Source organism: Desmodus rotundus, chromosome 1 (genome assembly GCF_022682495.2).
Source record: "Desmodus rotundus isolate HL8 chromosome 1, HLdesRot8A.1, whole genome shotgun sequence".
Taxonomy (NCBI): Eukaryota; Metazoa; Chordata; class Mammalia; order Chiroptera; family Phyllostomidae; genus Desmodus; species Desmodus rotundus.
The window spans coordinates 15,026,575-15,043,470 of record NC_071387.1 but is presented as its reverse complement, the minus strand read 5'-3'; the positions used below and the strand labels follow the sequence as shown (position 1 = coordinate 15,043,470).

General features: G+C 46.5%; 1 protein-coding gene across 4 annotated transcripts in view; it reads right to left on the bottom strand.

Moving 5' to 3' along the window:
• Positions 1 to 16,896, bottom strand: part of ASTN2 (astrotactin 2) — an 813,615-nt gene that overhangs the window by 33,808 nt on the left and 762,911 nt on the right. For all 4 annotated transcript variants that reach the window (XM_053921242.2, XM_053921245.2, XM_053921243.2 and 1 more), the window contains one exon: positions 11,854 to 11,995. In XM_053921242.2, the coding sequence (XP_053777217.1) occupies positions 11,854 to 11,995 (142 nt within the window). The remainder of the gene's footprint in view (positions 1 to 11,853; positions 11,996 to 16,896) is intronic.

Here is a 16,896-nt window from a genome sequence, read left to right as displayed (position 1 = left end):
GATTAGGGCCCCCTCAGAACCCCCATGCCTTCATTATGGGGCAAGTTACCCTCTACCCCAGGACAGTTAGCTGCTTACAAGTTTATCCCCAACACTGGGCACAGCTCTTTCCATTTGAGCCATAAGATCTCAAATTTTGGCCACACTACTGCCTACGTGAGGAATGCATAAGACTATACAAGTGTGGACTCTAGAGCCAGGTATCTTGTGTTAGACTCCTGGTTCTGCCACTTACTGATCAGGTGGTAAGTCAGTTCGCTTTTCTGTCTTTGTTTCTTTATGTACATAAAATGGGGATACTGTAGTACATCTACCTTAGAGGGTACCATGTTGTGAAGGTTCGAAGCATTAGTGGACATAAAACTCTTGACACATTACAAGGCAGGTAGTACAACTTGATAAACGGTCGATTGTAATTGTGAGAGGCAGGCAGGGGCATGTCAGCGTTAGGTCCTTGGCTAACAGCTACAGCTGTTTATGTGAAGGACTGACCCCATCCATTCAACCTGCAATACCTATTATTGACCTTCAGTGTTTGCTGGACTGAGTACCTACAAAAACCAGGCCATGTGATAGGGATTCACGGATTTCTAAAACATGGTTTCTAAAACCAGAACCACTCTGACGACTGACAATCTTAGTTCTCTATGATCATGAGAACTATGTTAGAGATGGGTTCAAGGAAAGTATGAGAACAAAAGAATGAGGGGAGACCCCTCTTCTTATGTTAAATGTTTGGGGAAAACAATCCCAAATTTGCCACATCTCAGGTCCAAAGGGCTCCTGGGAGATGCTTGGGGAGAACAGAGAAACATGAGCAGTGGCATAGTGGGCATGAGTTCCCTTCACGGTCATCCCTGATGAAGACCTACTAAGGAAACACATGTACTTGGTATGTTCTTGATATTGAGTACCTACTGTGTGCTGGACATGTTATGCCCAGGATCTCTGCATGTGTTAATTACTCTCTCTATATTTGTTTCACAACACAACTCTAATAAAGGAAGTATCAATATCTCCACCTTACATATCTGAAAGCAGAGACCCAGGGAAAATAAGTATCTTTTAAAGCCAGAAAGTGTCTAACGTTTGAATTGACCCCAGGACAGTCTGACTAAAACCCTAGACTCTTGGGCTCTCAGACACCCAAGATCAGGGCACCTGTATGATTAGATCTAGGACAAGAGAACAGCAGGTCGGCTGCAGTAGAGCCAGGGACGCTGGTTCAGCCCAGCTCTGACACTGGTTCCCGAGCGCCCTCCCTGAGCTACAGTTCCTCCTATAAAGGTAGAAGGTTTGGGTCAGTCACGCCTGAGGCCTCAAGCTCTTCAGTGCTGTGATTCAAATGCTAAAGCAGAAGGGGGTTGTTGGTACATGGGGGAGTCTGCCCTTGGGAGAAAGGAGAACAGAGCAGGAAAAAGTGCCAGAAATATGGATTCCGTCTTGCCTCTGAGTTGCTACATATCAGTGATGGTGGTTCCCTGCGGTCTGCTAACACATTCCCAGTGATGACCTCAAGTCTACTGGCAGCAACAGATCAAAGTGGGAGTCAGGAGTGGGTGAGTGGCAGCCGCTTAGCGCACAGTGAGGGACCTGACGCTAAGACAGTAGATTCAGGGAAAAGTTAGAGGAAGCAACTGAACCTCAGAAAGCGAAAACTCTTTATCCGTGGCCCCTGGTGGATAGGCAGGAAAGCTGGGGACAGAGCCTAGTGTGGCTTATGACCCCACTGGGAATCCTCCACATGCTGAGCGGTTTCTGTTCTTTTCCCCTAACAAGGCATCCCTAAAGTAGAAGGTGGGGGTCAAGGCCTGCTGGTAAGAGCCCTGGATTTGGGGTCAGGACCCCAATATGTTAATCCTGGCTCCGCCCTGACTGTGAAGCCTCTGGGACTCTTGGAGCTTCAGCTTCCTCATCTATACACTGATGGAGTTAATGTAGATTAAAGATTCTAAATTAATGGCATGCAGGCTAATTGTGAACTACAAAATTGGCTTATGTGACCAATTTTACACTTGTTGCCTGCAAGTACTAATTAAGAAATTTCACCCAAACACCTAAACTTACAGCTTGGAAAAATTTTCAACACTGGGTCTACATTCTTCCATATTAATGATTACCTAGAGCTGAGTATTCTTTGCTCCATTTCTAGTTTACCACAGTCCCCACTGCTCCCTATGATCAAGCACCTGGCCATGTGGCCCTCTTGCCGTCATTTTCCACTTCCCCCTTGCAAAGCCCATCTGAGAGCTTGCCTCATCTGCCTTGGTGTCCAGCTGCCCCAAGCATGGGGCTTTCACTGCCTTCCCACTCAGGGCCAGTATTGGAGCTTTGCCTGATAGTGGCCTGAAACCTGCCTCCCTCATAGCTTTTCATCCCCTCTTGCTCTCGGGGTCCAAGTGAACACAGTTGTGCCCTCTGACACCTGCATAGCTCTAAAGAGAGTTGAAGTTGGGAACCACCCACCTCTGTGTCTTCTTTTAACTTGAATAAACAGTCCAGGTCCCTCAGATGGTCCTTAGGGCCTTGGGTGACCTGCTTGCACTCCTCTGGACATCTTTCAGATACTTGGCCTTACCCTTGAAAGTCAGCTCTTCCCTGCAGCCAGGAAGCTTGTTCATACCCCTCCTTGAACCCTTGCCATGTTACATGGGGCCCCAACATGGCTGACCAGGAGCTTGCCCACATCCATACCCCCAGTTCTCTGCTCCCCCTTGCCCTCCACACCCCAGCTAAACTCTCCGCCACAACAAGCTGTGTCTCTGTCTCCCAGGTTTCTCACAATCTGTCCTCTGTCTGAAACTCGCTCCTGCATTCGTCTCCTAGGGCTGCGGTAACAAACTGCCATGACTGTGGTGGCTTAAAACAACAGGAATGTATCCTCTCACGGTTTTAGAGGCAGGAAGTCTGAAGCCGAGGTGTCAGCAGGGCCACGCTCCCTCTGAAGGCTCTTAGAAAGAATCCTCCCCTGCCTCTTCCAGCATCTGGTGGCACGCGGCACTCCTTGGCTTGTGGGAGCACCCCTCCAATCTCTGCCTGCCTTCCCCTGGCCTTCTCCCTGTGTGTCTTTTCGTGCCCTCCCTCTTCTCAAAGTGACACCAGTCATCATCTTGGATGTAGGGGCCAACCTAACCTGATATGATCTCCTCTCCATTCTTAACTCATTACATTTGCAACGACTCCGTGTCCAAATACAGTCCAATGCTCAGGGGTCAGGGAGACATGAATTTGGGGGGCGCAGTTAAACCCAGGGCACCCTCCTCTAATTTCCTCAGGAAGACTTTGCAGTAGAACTGGCTGGGTTAGCAGCCCTTCCTTGATGTTGCCCCAGCCCCTGACTTTCCCATCAGAGCATGAAGTAAACCAGCGTACACCTGCCTGGTCTCTTTCGCCTCCCTGCCAAGGCTGTGAGCAGCATGAGCGCAGAGACCTTGTCTGGCATCATTAGTTCCCTTTTTAATGAATTTATTGGGGTGACACTGGTTAATAAAATTACATAGGTTTCAGGCGTCCAATTCTATTATACATCAAATACATCTATAATATATCTGTATTGTGCTCACCACCCCAAGTCAAGTCTCCTTCCATCACCATTTATCCCCCTTTACTCATTAGTTCCGAATCTCCAGTACCTAGCGTGAGGCACGTTGTAGATGCCCACCCAGTATGTCCTTTTCCTGAGCACTCTGCACACTGCAGTCAGTTAACTGAGAATAGGAAAAGCTGTTTCCCATGTTTCCAGAACTGGGCTGAACCCACGCTGCTCCACTTTGGCCCAGCATATGCCCGACTCCCATGGGAAGGGCACCATTCGTTGGCTCCCCAAATGTGTGAAGACCCAGCCTAAGGTTAGAGTTGACACCATAAAACACAGATTTAATATAGGCTGCTCGTCCTCAAAAGCCTTTGCTGGCTCCCCATTGCCTGCATGATCAAGTCCAGCTCTTCCACCTGGCATTTAAGGCCTAGCTCTCCAGAATGGCCTCAGCTCCTGTCCCTCCACCCTGTACAAGTTCACATGAGCAGTCTGTGCCCTGTCCCTCCGGAACCCTGGCTGGCGTCCCATTCCTGGATGAAATCCTGACGCAGTCTGAGGAAAGAAACAGCCCGCCTGAGAGTCCCCAGCAGGTTTTAGGAGCCTCACTGTCTGTTGGCTGAAAAACAGGGTTATTTTTCCTCTACGAGTCTCTCTTGGCTTGGGACGCACAGCTGTGTTTGCTTCTGGCTTGAGGACAGCTCTTCCCCTCTCTAGGGCCCCAACTGTGCACTTTGGAGAGGTCAGCATGACCTGATGCTAGATGGAATTGAGTCTTAAGTGGCTAGGCTGCCCCCCTTACCCTCACCCCCTGACCAATAAGACAGGGCACCACAGCCAGGGAAAATGCACTTTCACCAGGGTTTGGGGACATCAGAGGCCCGTGCCAAGCTCCAGGACCCTTGGCCACACCCACCCGGCTATTCACCTCAGAGTCAGATTCAACCCAGACCTTTGTACTTAGGCTGGGGTGAAAGGGAAGAAGAAGGGGAGTAAAAATACACAGGAGGATGGAAGAAGAAAGGTCCAGGGACCCAGCAAGACAGAGACTGAGAAGTGATGAAGTGATAAGACAAGGAGACAGAGGCAGATGCAAAGAGAGCAGGTGGACCCAAGACAGATAGAATTTACAGTGACAGAGAGAGAGGAGGCACCCAAGAGCAAGATGGAGGACAAGAAAGTAACGGGGGAGAAAGAGAGGGAAAAAGATAAAAGAGTCAGACAGAAACAATAACAAAAAATAAACAAGAGGGGAAATAAAAGGAGGATGTTGGGAAAATGGGAGTGGAGGAAGGAAGGAAGGAAGGAGAAATGACAGGGAGGAAGTACTGAAGAGAAAAGGGACTGAGGAAGTTTCACAGGGGCAAAGAAAAAGCCAGTGGGGAGCAGGGCAAGAATCATCAGGCCCGTGCTGGCTCCTTTCCCTGCTGTGTCCTGGATCAACCTTGGCCTCAGTCTCAGCTCACATGGACCCAGAGGCTGCAGCCCAGGATCCCTGGTCAGCACGGAAGGCTTCCTCTGAGCACATCTCCTTTCTCCTGGGAGCTGAAAGTCCCTTCCGAAGCTGGTCCGGTGACATCAGGGACTTGGCGCAGGAGGCCCACTAAGCAGACGGGGGTCACTGAAACTGCAGAGGGGATAAGTAGTGTGCTTTGAGCTACAGGAAGCTCTTCCACCCAAGGCAACACCTTCTCTCTGTAATTGCCAGGGGCCTGAGTCCATCTTCTTGCTTCCATTATCTCTTGAGATGCCCAGACTCTGAAATCATGAACCAGCCCTTTGGGACGGTTCCATTCCAACCCTCTTCCACAAATGGAGAATCAGAGGCATCCTAATGGGACACTCCTTGCCCAAGACCACATAGCTGCTTCGGGCCAGAGGCAGCATAGTCCGAAGGTCTGAGCCTCCCATCATCTGGGCAAGCACTTTGAAAACCCAGCCCTGGAGGGTTCCTGATGACTTTCATGCTGTTTCCAGTAAATTCTGTGCTGACTCTTGGCATGAAGAGAGGAAATGAAAAGGGTAGGGTAGGAATGTAAATAAAGGGAAACTTTGGGATTTCATCTAATATATAATTATAAGATCCATGGTGGTGGCCCGGGCCGCTTCTGTACTGTGCTGCCCAGGCTGTGCCCGGGTGGCAGTGGGGTGTCCTGGGGGTGATGAGGAACCCAGCAATGCTCTATCCATGGCTCCAAGGCCCCTGGGTTTTTGGAATAGCAGCTTTGGGCCAGGAGCCTGGACTTGTTTGCAGAAACACATGGCAGTTTGGGAAGCTACTCAGCAGATGAGAGCCAGGGATCCTGGGCACCTCAGAAACGGCATTGGGAGGATACCCCTGGGAGGAGCAGGGGGAATTGCACAGACTCAGGCTGTAACTGTGTGGCACTTGCCAGGACTTCAGGGCTTGACTCATCCCACCGCGACGCTGTGAGCACACCGGTGTCAACAGCAGCAGCCCCAGACATGACTGCTTAGGTAAAGGGTGTGATCACGGAGAGTCTTCCTCCCACAGTAGTTACTCCCCGTCCCACCATCTACGGAGCACTGACAACGAGTTAGACACTACCTTGTGCTCTTTGCACCTTTCAGAACTTTGAAGCCTCACAGTCTTATAAAATAAGGCCAAGTATAATTCCATTTTAGACGAAAAACTGAAACTCAGAGAGGTTAAGAAATTCATCCAAGGCCACACAGTGCGTGGATGTGGCGCCGAGGTCTGATTTCAAAGGCCTAATTAAACAATATGTATGTGTGGTGGGGAGTGGGGGAGGGGCATGTTGATCTAAACATTACTTGCCCTCCGGGTGCTGGTCTCTGACAGAGTGATCACCATAACCCTTCATGGGCTCATGACCTGATGAAGAAGTCAAAACCCATTCTCATGTACTCTCCAGTTGAATCTTTGTAACAACTTGCTGGAGTAAAATTAATTCTCTCCATTTTGTGGATGCAATTGATTAGTTCCACTTTATAGAGGAGGAAGATGAGGTGTGAAGTACCTTCCCCACCGATCTGTAGGTCCCAGTCTGGGTCTTCCCGTCCCTAAAGTTACTTTTTTCCCCATTGCAAACAGGATTGCTTACAGATAGAGAGAAGGCCCTCTTCCAGTCTTCATTCATCCCTCACCAGGTGCTTCTAACAACTCCATACATGAGTGAACAGGACAGACAGCACGTAGGGAGAGGGGAAGGGAGGGGAGGGTGGGTGTAAGAGTCAGCTTGGGTATGAATCTCAGCTCTGTCTCTTCTTGTCATGTAACTTTGGGCAAAATGTTTGCTCCCTTAAGCCCTAGTTTCTCACTTGTGAAATGGGAGATGATAATGAAGATGATGATGATGATGATGATACCACCAGATCCATAGAGTTATGGTAAAGATTAAGTGAGATAGTACATGTAACATACTCCATAAGTTTCCTGGCATGAAGTGAGTGCTCAAGAAATTGATTACCATGACCATTACTATTACCCAGGAAGTACTGGGGCACAGAGACTCGAGACTTTGCTGTGGAGTCTGCATCCCTACCTCCATGGGCAAGTCTTAGAGCTCACAGAGTTGAACATTTCTGTTTCACAGATGAGAACAACAAGGCAAGAGGAAAAGGCGGAACTGGCCTCAGGTCTCGCCGGGAGCAAGGGTGGGAATTGTTGCCTGACCCCTGACCCCAGGCTCTTTCCTCACAATGCCTTCTTTTCTCCAGGGCCTTGGTATTCTGTTCAACCCTTTCCTCCAACTTCACCCATCCCTGCTAAAAAGGTGCATTCGCCTTGAGCCTCTGGTCCCACCACGGGTATTAGCACGAGACTGCCGTACCCAGGCTCCCTTGGCATTCCTTTCATAGAGCTGAGGCCAGGGAGGTGAGGGCAGGTCTAGGGCAAGCCTCTGAATGTGTGGGAATGAGCCCCCCACCCCAGGAATCAGGCCTGGCTGCCACTGTGTGTTTGCTCAGGACCCTTTGGCAGTCGTCCACGATTAGAGAAAGGCAAGGCAGCCAAGACAAGACAGAGGCTAATTACCTCGGGTAATAGGAAATTGGGGAGCGGCAACAACAAGGGTGTCTAGGCCTCTGGCCAGGCAAGGGCAGGGACCACAAATGCCCAGCCTGGCCTGGTTCATCTATGCTGAGGAGAGATTCCTGCTCAGGATCACGGTCAGATTCCAACAGCCCAAGGGTGCAGGAGCTGCCACACTGTTAGACCTGCTGTGGACCCTCTCCCTCTGTTGCTCTTTGTTTGTTTTCATTCAAAAGCAAAACAAATGAAACAAACAAGTAAATTCAATTTAAACAGGGCCCGAGCGCTGATGTTTCTGCTTTGTTACACCAGGGTGAGCTTAGGACAGAAAATCAGCCTTGACTTTCACTCTTCCAATTGGTTTCAACCCTGTGGCGCTATGTAAAATTGCATGGATGGACAGGCTGCAAAAGCAATTTGCCTTTCTAGGTGGGGTGGAGAGAGGGAGTAGGGATGGAGAGGGGCCAGATTCAGAGAGAGAGAGAGAGCACAAGAGAACAAAACTCAAGGAAGAAATAGCAGAGAAACTGAGACACACAGAAACGGAACTTAAGGGACTAACAAATAGAAAGGCAAAGAAGGAATGACTGGGAGAACGGCAGACAGACAGAGATAGTATGCAATGCAGAAAACACAGAGAGAGGGAACGAAAGGCAAGAAGAGACAGACAGGGGCGCAGGAAGTCACAGGAGGGCAAAACCAAAGTGAGAACAGTAGAAAAGTTGGAAATGTTGGAGCCCAGGAGGAGGAGAAGGGGGCAAATGAGAAAAAATCTGATGGCAAAACCATGCATTCTAAGAACTCTCAAGCTGGGGTCTATCTCATGCACCTGCATTTTGGAGATGCTGAAATTGCACAACAAGGAGAAAACATTTCGTCCAAGGCCTCAGAGGCAGAAGTGAAGGGAGTGGGATATGAACCCAGACTTCCTGCCTGAGAGACTGGTCCACCACACCTGTGCCCCCCCAAATCCTTCCATCACATTCCCTGGCAGCATGGATGAGGGGGTTTGGTGCCCCCCTGTCCTTAACAAAATCTCAAGGGCCTGGACCCATGCTGTCCTTTTATCCTAGTTCCTCCCCAAAATCCTAGATGGTCATTCTTTTCAGGGCTAGTGGGACCTCAACCTTCCTCACAGGATAATGCTTCTTTAGAAGCTATCCTTGGAAGAAAGATAACCAACAATTAAGTCAAGGAGAATGAACAGAAAGAGGAAGAAAGTCACTAACTTCCCACAGGCCTCCTGGAGGCCAGGCAACCACACAAACTCTTGGTGGAGTTTTTCACATAATTCTCTTCCCTATAACCTTATGAGATAAGAACCATCACCAACCCTCTTTCAGCAGAAGAAGCAACTACTGCATAGAACAGTGGAAAATGACTTTCCCCAGGGCAGGTTAGGAGAAGGGGAAAGAATCAGGATTTGCCCCCAGCTCAGCTTGTCCTCGAAGCCTGTGCTTTTTCCTAACCCTTACCTTTTGGCCCAAGAGGAATAAAACTAATTTTGGTAAGGAACAAGCAAGCTGAACATGAGAAACCCCAAGAATGGACACTGAAACTATTTTAAACTTGAGACCAAGTCGGGCAGACTTCAGGGGAGGACAGCCGCCAGTGGGATAAGAGATGGGTCCAAACAATACCCTGGCTCCTAGTCAGAGTGGCCCAGGTCCCAGGGCCATTAATCCAATCAATTTCAAAAATAAGAAAGTATTCAGAGTTAGGCATGACATGCTCATCACAAGCACATTTCTAGGACAGAGAAAGGATGATCCTACTTCAAGAGGTAGAAAGAGGGTGGGGGTGCCAGTCAGTGAGAAAAAGAAGAGGGAAGAAAAGAACATTTCTTACTTTTAAAGGATGGCAGGTGATTTGTCAGTTCTTGGTGTTAATTGCCTTTGGGGGTGCCATAAAACATTTCACTGCTTTCTATATAATGTGCCTATAGGATTCTAGCCTACCTAAAGCCAAGTCCCCACAATGTCACCCAGAGACAGGGCTTCCACTTGTGTCTCAGTTCCAGGAACCACATGCCAGGGCTCTGTCTCCCTCTGCTAAATACTGTCTCTCCCAGCAATTGGGGAATGGAGGGGAAGGGAGTTGAAATGAATTATTACCACAACAAGGGCAACAGCAGCAACAGTAATAATAGCTAACACGTATGCTCCTACTGGGAGCTCATCACCAAGCAGAAAGCTTTTGTGCATTATCTCATCAAAAGCCCTTGGTGTCCCAGTGAGCTGGCCATGGTATTATCTACCTGCTCACAGAGGAGCAAATGGAGGCTCAGAAGGTTGAGAAGCTCACTCAGCATCACACAGCTGATAGAGTGCAGGGCAGAGATTTGAACCCAGGTCTATCTGCCTCCAGTCTACGCCCTTAATAAGGACAGAGGAACCAGAGGCCCACCATCAAGAAATCTTTCAAAACTGCTACTTTCTATATATAATCATAGTTTTTGTAGTTGGTCAGGAGCTTATAGCTTTTAATCTAATCCCATACTTGTTTTCCATAGACGCAGTGACCCTAAAGCCCCAGCGGATGGTGTTAGCATTTACTCAATAAGAAGCTATAGAGTCACACACACTCTCAAGATCTGGATCCTGACTCAGCACTGAAGCAAATGCCACCTCCTCTGTGAAGTCTACCCAGATGTCCCACTGAAATAGGTCTGATAGCCTACAGTACTCTGGGGATTCCGTGCCTGTCTCTCATTGATTTTTGTCATTCTGCATAAAATAAAACTTGGGCGTCCACATCTCTGAGACAGTCAGTGGCAGAATCAGAGCTGGAGGCCCAGTTTTCAGCTCACAGTGATATTCCTGAGTTTGGTGCATGATGTGTTGGGTGTTACCAATGAGCCTGAATCTGTCAAGTGTTCAGAAGAGCACCATGGCCTTTAGAAAAGTCATGGTCTCCCAGAAGAAGTGAAGAGAGAATGTTTTGGAGGTCAGGGGGATTCACAGGTGGTGGAGGGACTAATACGTATTGGGCACATCCTCAGATCCTGTGCTAGGATGTTTCTTGTTTATTTTCATGCAACTCTGCAACCTAAGATTTATTATTTCTTTTTAACTGAAGTTCATAGGGCTACAGCAACTTATCTAAAGCAATTTATCTACAGCAATTTATCTAAAAATGTCCAAGTCAGATTTGAACACACAGTCTGTGGCGTTTCTTACCGTAATTAGATTACAAGTTATCTGAGTCTAGAACCTTTGTCTTAACCGCACTCACACTGGCATTCCCTAGCACAGTACAGAGACACTGGGAATCCTCAAAATCTGTCTGCTGAATAAGAACATGAGTAATGGGTGAGTCAATAAAAATGCAAATGAATGCAAGAATTGATTAACAAATAAGTGAAAGAATGATGGAGTATAAAATGTGTGAGTAGATGGATGGATGGACAGGATGGATGGATGGATAAAAGGAAGAAGGAAGAAAGGGGTAGATGGTGGAGTGAATGATTGGGTAGATGGATACATGAATGAATCACTGAGTGAGTGAATAAAAGAAAAGAATGAGTTGAATGATTGCAAAAATTGTGATAATGCTTACCTTGTTAACAATGCAGCTTTCTAGGTTGGCAAGAGAGGTGTCTATAGTTTCATAATTAGGGTATGTGAAGAAAACTGGTCTCTAGAACTTCGTATTAGAGCTTGTGATGGCTGCAGCCACATGTGGCAACACTCACTGAGAAGGGAAACAAAAAAACAAGTGCCTTTTCCCTCGGAGATGAGCAGATGAGTCTCAGAATGACGTCCCTTGTCATCTCCAGAAGTTTGGATGCAAAGACTCTAATGTTCTTTGCAAAGAAGTGTTAATGCTGCTATTTCTGAGGGTCTGGCTGGACCTGTTGCTAAAAATATATCTCTGTCTCTGTGTGTACAAATGTGTGTGTATGAATGTATATGTGTATATACTTCAGATATGCTAATATAATATTTTTCAGAGGAGATACCATTGAACTGAAAAAAAAAAAAAACAGAAGGCAGGCACACTGGTCAGAGACTTCCTTGCTAACTTGCCATTTTCCCTCTTTGGGAAACAGATTCTTTATCAGTAGGAGGAATGGTTTTCAATTTCTGGCCTCCATGAGCCCTTCAGCACTCACCATGTACGATTCTGTGACTCATGGCCACACTTCTCCAATGGACACATTTAAAGCCTAACATCTCAAGGTGCACACACAGGCTGGCCTATAAGACATTTGGTTGACCCAGTCAGATCATTCATGCCTTGCCTCCCAGACTTACAACCATCCCGTCTGCTTCACACTCCCCACACGCCCAGCATGTCTTACTTGTACAGGCCATCGGGCTCCAGACACTTGAAGATGACGGAGTAGATACTGACTTCAGGGACCTCTCCATGGCTTCGACCAGCTGCCACACAAGACGTGCCCAGGCCAGAGAGTAAGTCATCAGCAAAACTCAGGAATTCTCCTGGAGGGAGACAGAGAAAGATAAGCTCCCCAGCTCAGGTCTTGGTGAGAGGACATTCTTCCCATTGTCCGGTCCCATCAAATGTCTGCATACCATCATTAGGAAAATTTGTGCATAAAATAGGCACAAGATATAAAAATGACACAGGTTAGTACATAGCCCTGTGACTCTCTGTTCAAATTGATGCCTGAACTTTCTCAATTGTAAAGTGGGGGTACTCATACCTACCTTTATAATATTGTATCAAGGCTCAGTTGAGGTAAATTATTGTGTAATCGAAATGCACGAAAAGGTTAGAGTGGGAAATTGCTTTCTGTAAGTCCCTTCCTTTTTGGAATTGCATTTCCCTTCCTGTATAATGAAGGAGTTGGACTAGGAATGTAAGGTAGGCTTCAAGTCACATGGTCACTCTAATGCACTGGCCCTAAATTTATGGAGTGTTGTGCTGTGGTGGACAGAGACCCGGTCCTGCTAAGGAAGCAAGAATTCCATGACTGATCAGCAATGAAGGGGCATGGGACAGAAAGGGACCGTAGAAGAACAAGTGTCCTAGACACCGTGATTTTTAAGTCACCTAACCATCAGATTTTAGAAAGAAGCTGAGTTTACTAGAAATAGAAGTGATGCAGAATATTTGATAAATATTAGAAAGAATGGCTGAATATTTGGAATCCTGAGACCTCATCTTAGCTCTGTTTTGAATTTGCTATATAGCTTCAGGCAACTAAATTCCCATCTCTGACCCATAGTTTTTTCCTCTGTAAAGTGGAGGTGCTAGAGTAACTATTAGAATTCTTGAAAAATAAAAATGTACACGTGAATGAAGATTAAGTTATAAGGAAAAGCAAACTAGCAAGAGTTTAGAAATTAAATGTTCGACAACATAGAAACAGCAATATCAATTATAGTTCAGTGATGCAATGGAATATTTTATAGCCCCTAAAAGTAATATTGTGGAATAATATGAGTTCTATGAAAGGATATTCATGATGTATTAAGTTTACAAACAGGTTACACTAATACAGAATAATCTAATTTGGGGTGAAAATTTTGCATGTGTATCTATTTAGAAAAAGAAGAAAAAAATATAGCAAATGCATAATCATAGCTTTGTCTGGAAAGTGACATAATGGGTACTTTTTCTCTTTTATTTTTGCTTATCTCTATTTTTTAAAAATTATCTACAAATGAACATGTGTTGCTTTTGTAACAAGGGAAAAATCAATAAAATTTACTTAAAAATAGATAGAGTAAATGAGTCAGACTAAATGGCCTCTGTGTTCCCTTCCAATTCTAAAATTGGATGATTTCAGAGCCAAGCAGGCATGTGTGGTATTTTCTACCACACAGTACAAAATGACAGGAGGCCTCCTGACGGCTGAGTCCTTGTTCTGCTTCCCGCCTGATATGGAGGGCCTCCCACTCTCTACTTGCTTTTATTCTCAGTAATAAGCAAGAGAAGGGCATCTATTCAACTCTGTCTTCTCTACCTGGGCTCAAGGACAATCCAGTTTAATGGACCCATCATGGGACAGTGTCTGAGAAGACTGAGACCCAGAGAAGCCACATGGCGCTTCTCTCCCAGGGAACAGGGTGGGCAGAATATGCAGATTGCTTCCTGTTAGTCTTTCAAAGACAAGCTCACTCTCCTCTCACAAGTGAATGAATCAGGTAACACCTGTCTGACTGAAGTGTCTGGATGGGCCTGGGATTGAGGTGAACAACAGTTCTGTAACATATTGGCCCCTGTGGTCCAATACGACAGATCTGATGGGTAGCGTTTTCTGTTTTCCACTTCTTAAAAAGACAACGTACAGTTCATGGCCTTGATCTGTAGATGCTAGAGCGCATGTCTGGATCAGGCTGTCACTGACATGCAAGTTCAGCGGCTGTTGCCAGGCAGACTTGGGACTGAATTCTATTTCCACTATTTATTGCAAATCCTTTAACCTCTTAAAGTCTCAGTTTTCCTTTCTGTAACAAGGGACCAATAACTCTTTTATGACTTTGGAGTCTAGAAAGAAAAGCTGAGTCTAGGAAGAAAATCTTTGTCCAAAACCAGAGGTCTTGCTAGAAAATAAAGAGGTAAATGAAACCCTTTTTTCATCACAGATTCTGGCAACCCTGTTTCTTCTCTAGGCCTCTTATGTCAGCCTCTTTCGTAGGAAAATCATAAACCAACAATGTGTCTCTTCCAACAGGTACCAAAACAATGCAGGGGGTGAAAAATTGGGGGGGGGGTGGGTAATGGGGGACATGGAATTATTCACTGAACGAAGTGAGAGCTTTTTACTCTTGGTTTCTTAGGATCCCAAGTCTGGCTGCTTGCTTTTGTTTTCCTTGAGCTTGGATCCATGTCTGTCGACTTCTCAACTGGTTTCCAGAGAGCCATTGAAAAAGCTGGCCCCTCAGGAGGGAGCGGAGTAAACGGCGGCCTGTATTAATTGCCTTCAAGCCAAAAGACGGCTGATGCTCATTTTCAAATGGGCATAGCTGTCCAGATATTCCCATGCATTTCAGAGCAATTCTGACCATGGACAGATGCCCCATAAATATTGGCACACAGTTCTCATGTTTGTAGGTTTAGCTCTGGTGAAGAAACTGGGCAATATGGAGTATGTAACTAGTCATGCTAAGGACATATTTAGGTCCTGGTTCTACTTGGAATTATCTGTCCATAGGACTTTCAAATGAAAAGAATGAAAAAGAAGAAAACTGGTATTTAGTAGCAACCTTTCTTTTTTCCCTTTAAAACTCACAGTATTCAATCCTAATGAGTTAAATTTTAGTATCTCCACTATAACACTGAGGTTACGCTTACAAATTTAGGAAGGGGCAGAGCTGAGATTTGAACCCTTATCATCCTAACCACAAAGCCATACCTTTTCTTTTATACCATGCTGCCTCCTAGAGAAAGTGTAAATAGGGGCAGTGTTAGAAAGCGAGCTTTCTCAGTTCTGTTCAATTTGCCATTGAATTCATGCCACTCTCTTAGCTCTATGGGCTTGAGGAATGAAACAATAAAAGAAATGGTCCCTGACCTTCTACAGCTTGTAATCTGACAACAGGAAGGGTTGTTAAATACAAGAACTGACCCATAAAGTAAATTGTAATATTGCTTTTCTTGGCACTCTGTTCCAGAAGGCTTAAATGTAACCTAGATGGAGGCAGGTGACTGAAGCAACCCCTCACTGTCCTTCCTCACAGAGGAGGGGGGAGTAAGAAAGGCCTGGGGCTTCTCTGTGCACAAATGCAGTTCAGCACAATTCAACACATGTATTATGGTTCCACGGTATAACATACTCCGTCCGCATCCGGCAGCAGTACCCTTGAATGAATGGTAATACAGTGCAGCGGTGAATAGGCTGAGCTCTGAATTTACACTGCCTAAGATTAACTCCTGGTCCACCCCCACGTACAGCTCGCCTTACCTTCTCTTGTTTCTATTTTCTCATATGTGAAATGGGTATAATAATAGTGTATTGTTAGAAAACCAATTAGCACAATGTCTGGCGTATGGCAAGAGTGCAGAAACTATCTCAACTGCGATTATTGTTTTTGTTACTATTGTTGCCATAACCCAAGAGAGAGATAAGGACCCCTGGACATTTTCTATCCAACCTGCTCCTTCTCCAGGTGACAAAATTAAAGCCCAGAGAAGGAAAGTGGCATGTCCATGGCCATACACAAAATGGGAGGTAGATTTGGAACAAACCTTGATCTCTTAACTCCTATATCCTATTGAGTAATTTGTAGCAGCCAACATTTGTGGTGACATTGCCAAGAACTGAAGAGCTTCCAGAGCTGCCCCTGGAGCCCTCACTCCTCAGTTCCTGACCAACTTTATTCAGCATGAGCGTGAGCTATACGTCCTGGGCATTTACTGTGTGCCAGGCAGAGTGCTAGGCACACAGTTCCACCCTGCTGTCTTCTTAAACTTGGAACCTGTGGGAGCCATAAAAAGCCCAGGAGAGACAAACGACAGAAGGTGTTTGGCTGGTTTGCACTGTGTAATACAGTCTAACAGTGGTTTGCAAATTAGAATATCTCGAACTCTGGGGGTAAGAAGGAAGGGCAAACAGGGGGAGGGGGTGGCTAAGTCTGTCTCCTCTATACCCACACTGACCTTCAACTGGATTAACTCCAGTTTAATCTGTTTTATATACTGATGGTCCGTGTTTTATTTAGGTTGGGAAAACATCACTTAAAAAATAAAGAGCTTGGCTTAGAAGTTTTACTGCTGGAAATGTTTGAACCCTAAAGCCCTGCCACATTCCCTGATAGAAATATAGAAGTTCAGGAATGTCGTACCCCCAGTGGGCTTTGCAGCCACTGGGGGCAGAGTCCATAATAATCAGCTCTTTTGCCTCTGAGCTCCACGTGCCTTCCACTAGGACACTTGGCCTGGCTACCTCCGCCCCCTCCTCCATGGTACATTGTTATGGCAGAACCCTCCTAGACCCAGGCTGCCGCCACCGCCTCACCCATGCCTGTCCAAGACTCTAACATTCTTTTTCTGTTTTTCTTTCCTTGAAAACAGATAGGGAGTTGGGAGTCGCTGTACAGGAATGTGCCTGTTCCCCATTATGGCTCTTCTGGGGCTGTAACCCGAGTGGGCTTGGGCCAGACCCCCACACATTTCTTCATCCACTCAGACTCAAGCCTTGCTCTCATTACGATCCACAGAAAGGGTCAATCACGATTCTGCTGAGGCTTCAGAACCAACCCAAGAAAGCACAGCGCAATTTTTCCACAGGCCCCGCCCCCTGCCTCCATGCTCTGTCCCACTCCTTTCATCACCCCCTCAACCCTCTTCCTCCTCGGTTTTCCCTCTCACTCTCCTTCTCCCCTCACCCTCTCCCTCTGATTGAGGTCACAGTCAAAGCTGGCCACAAGAGCAA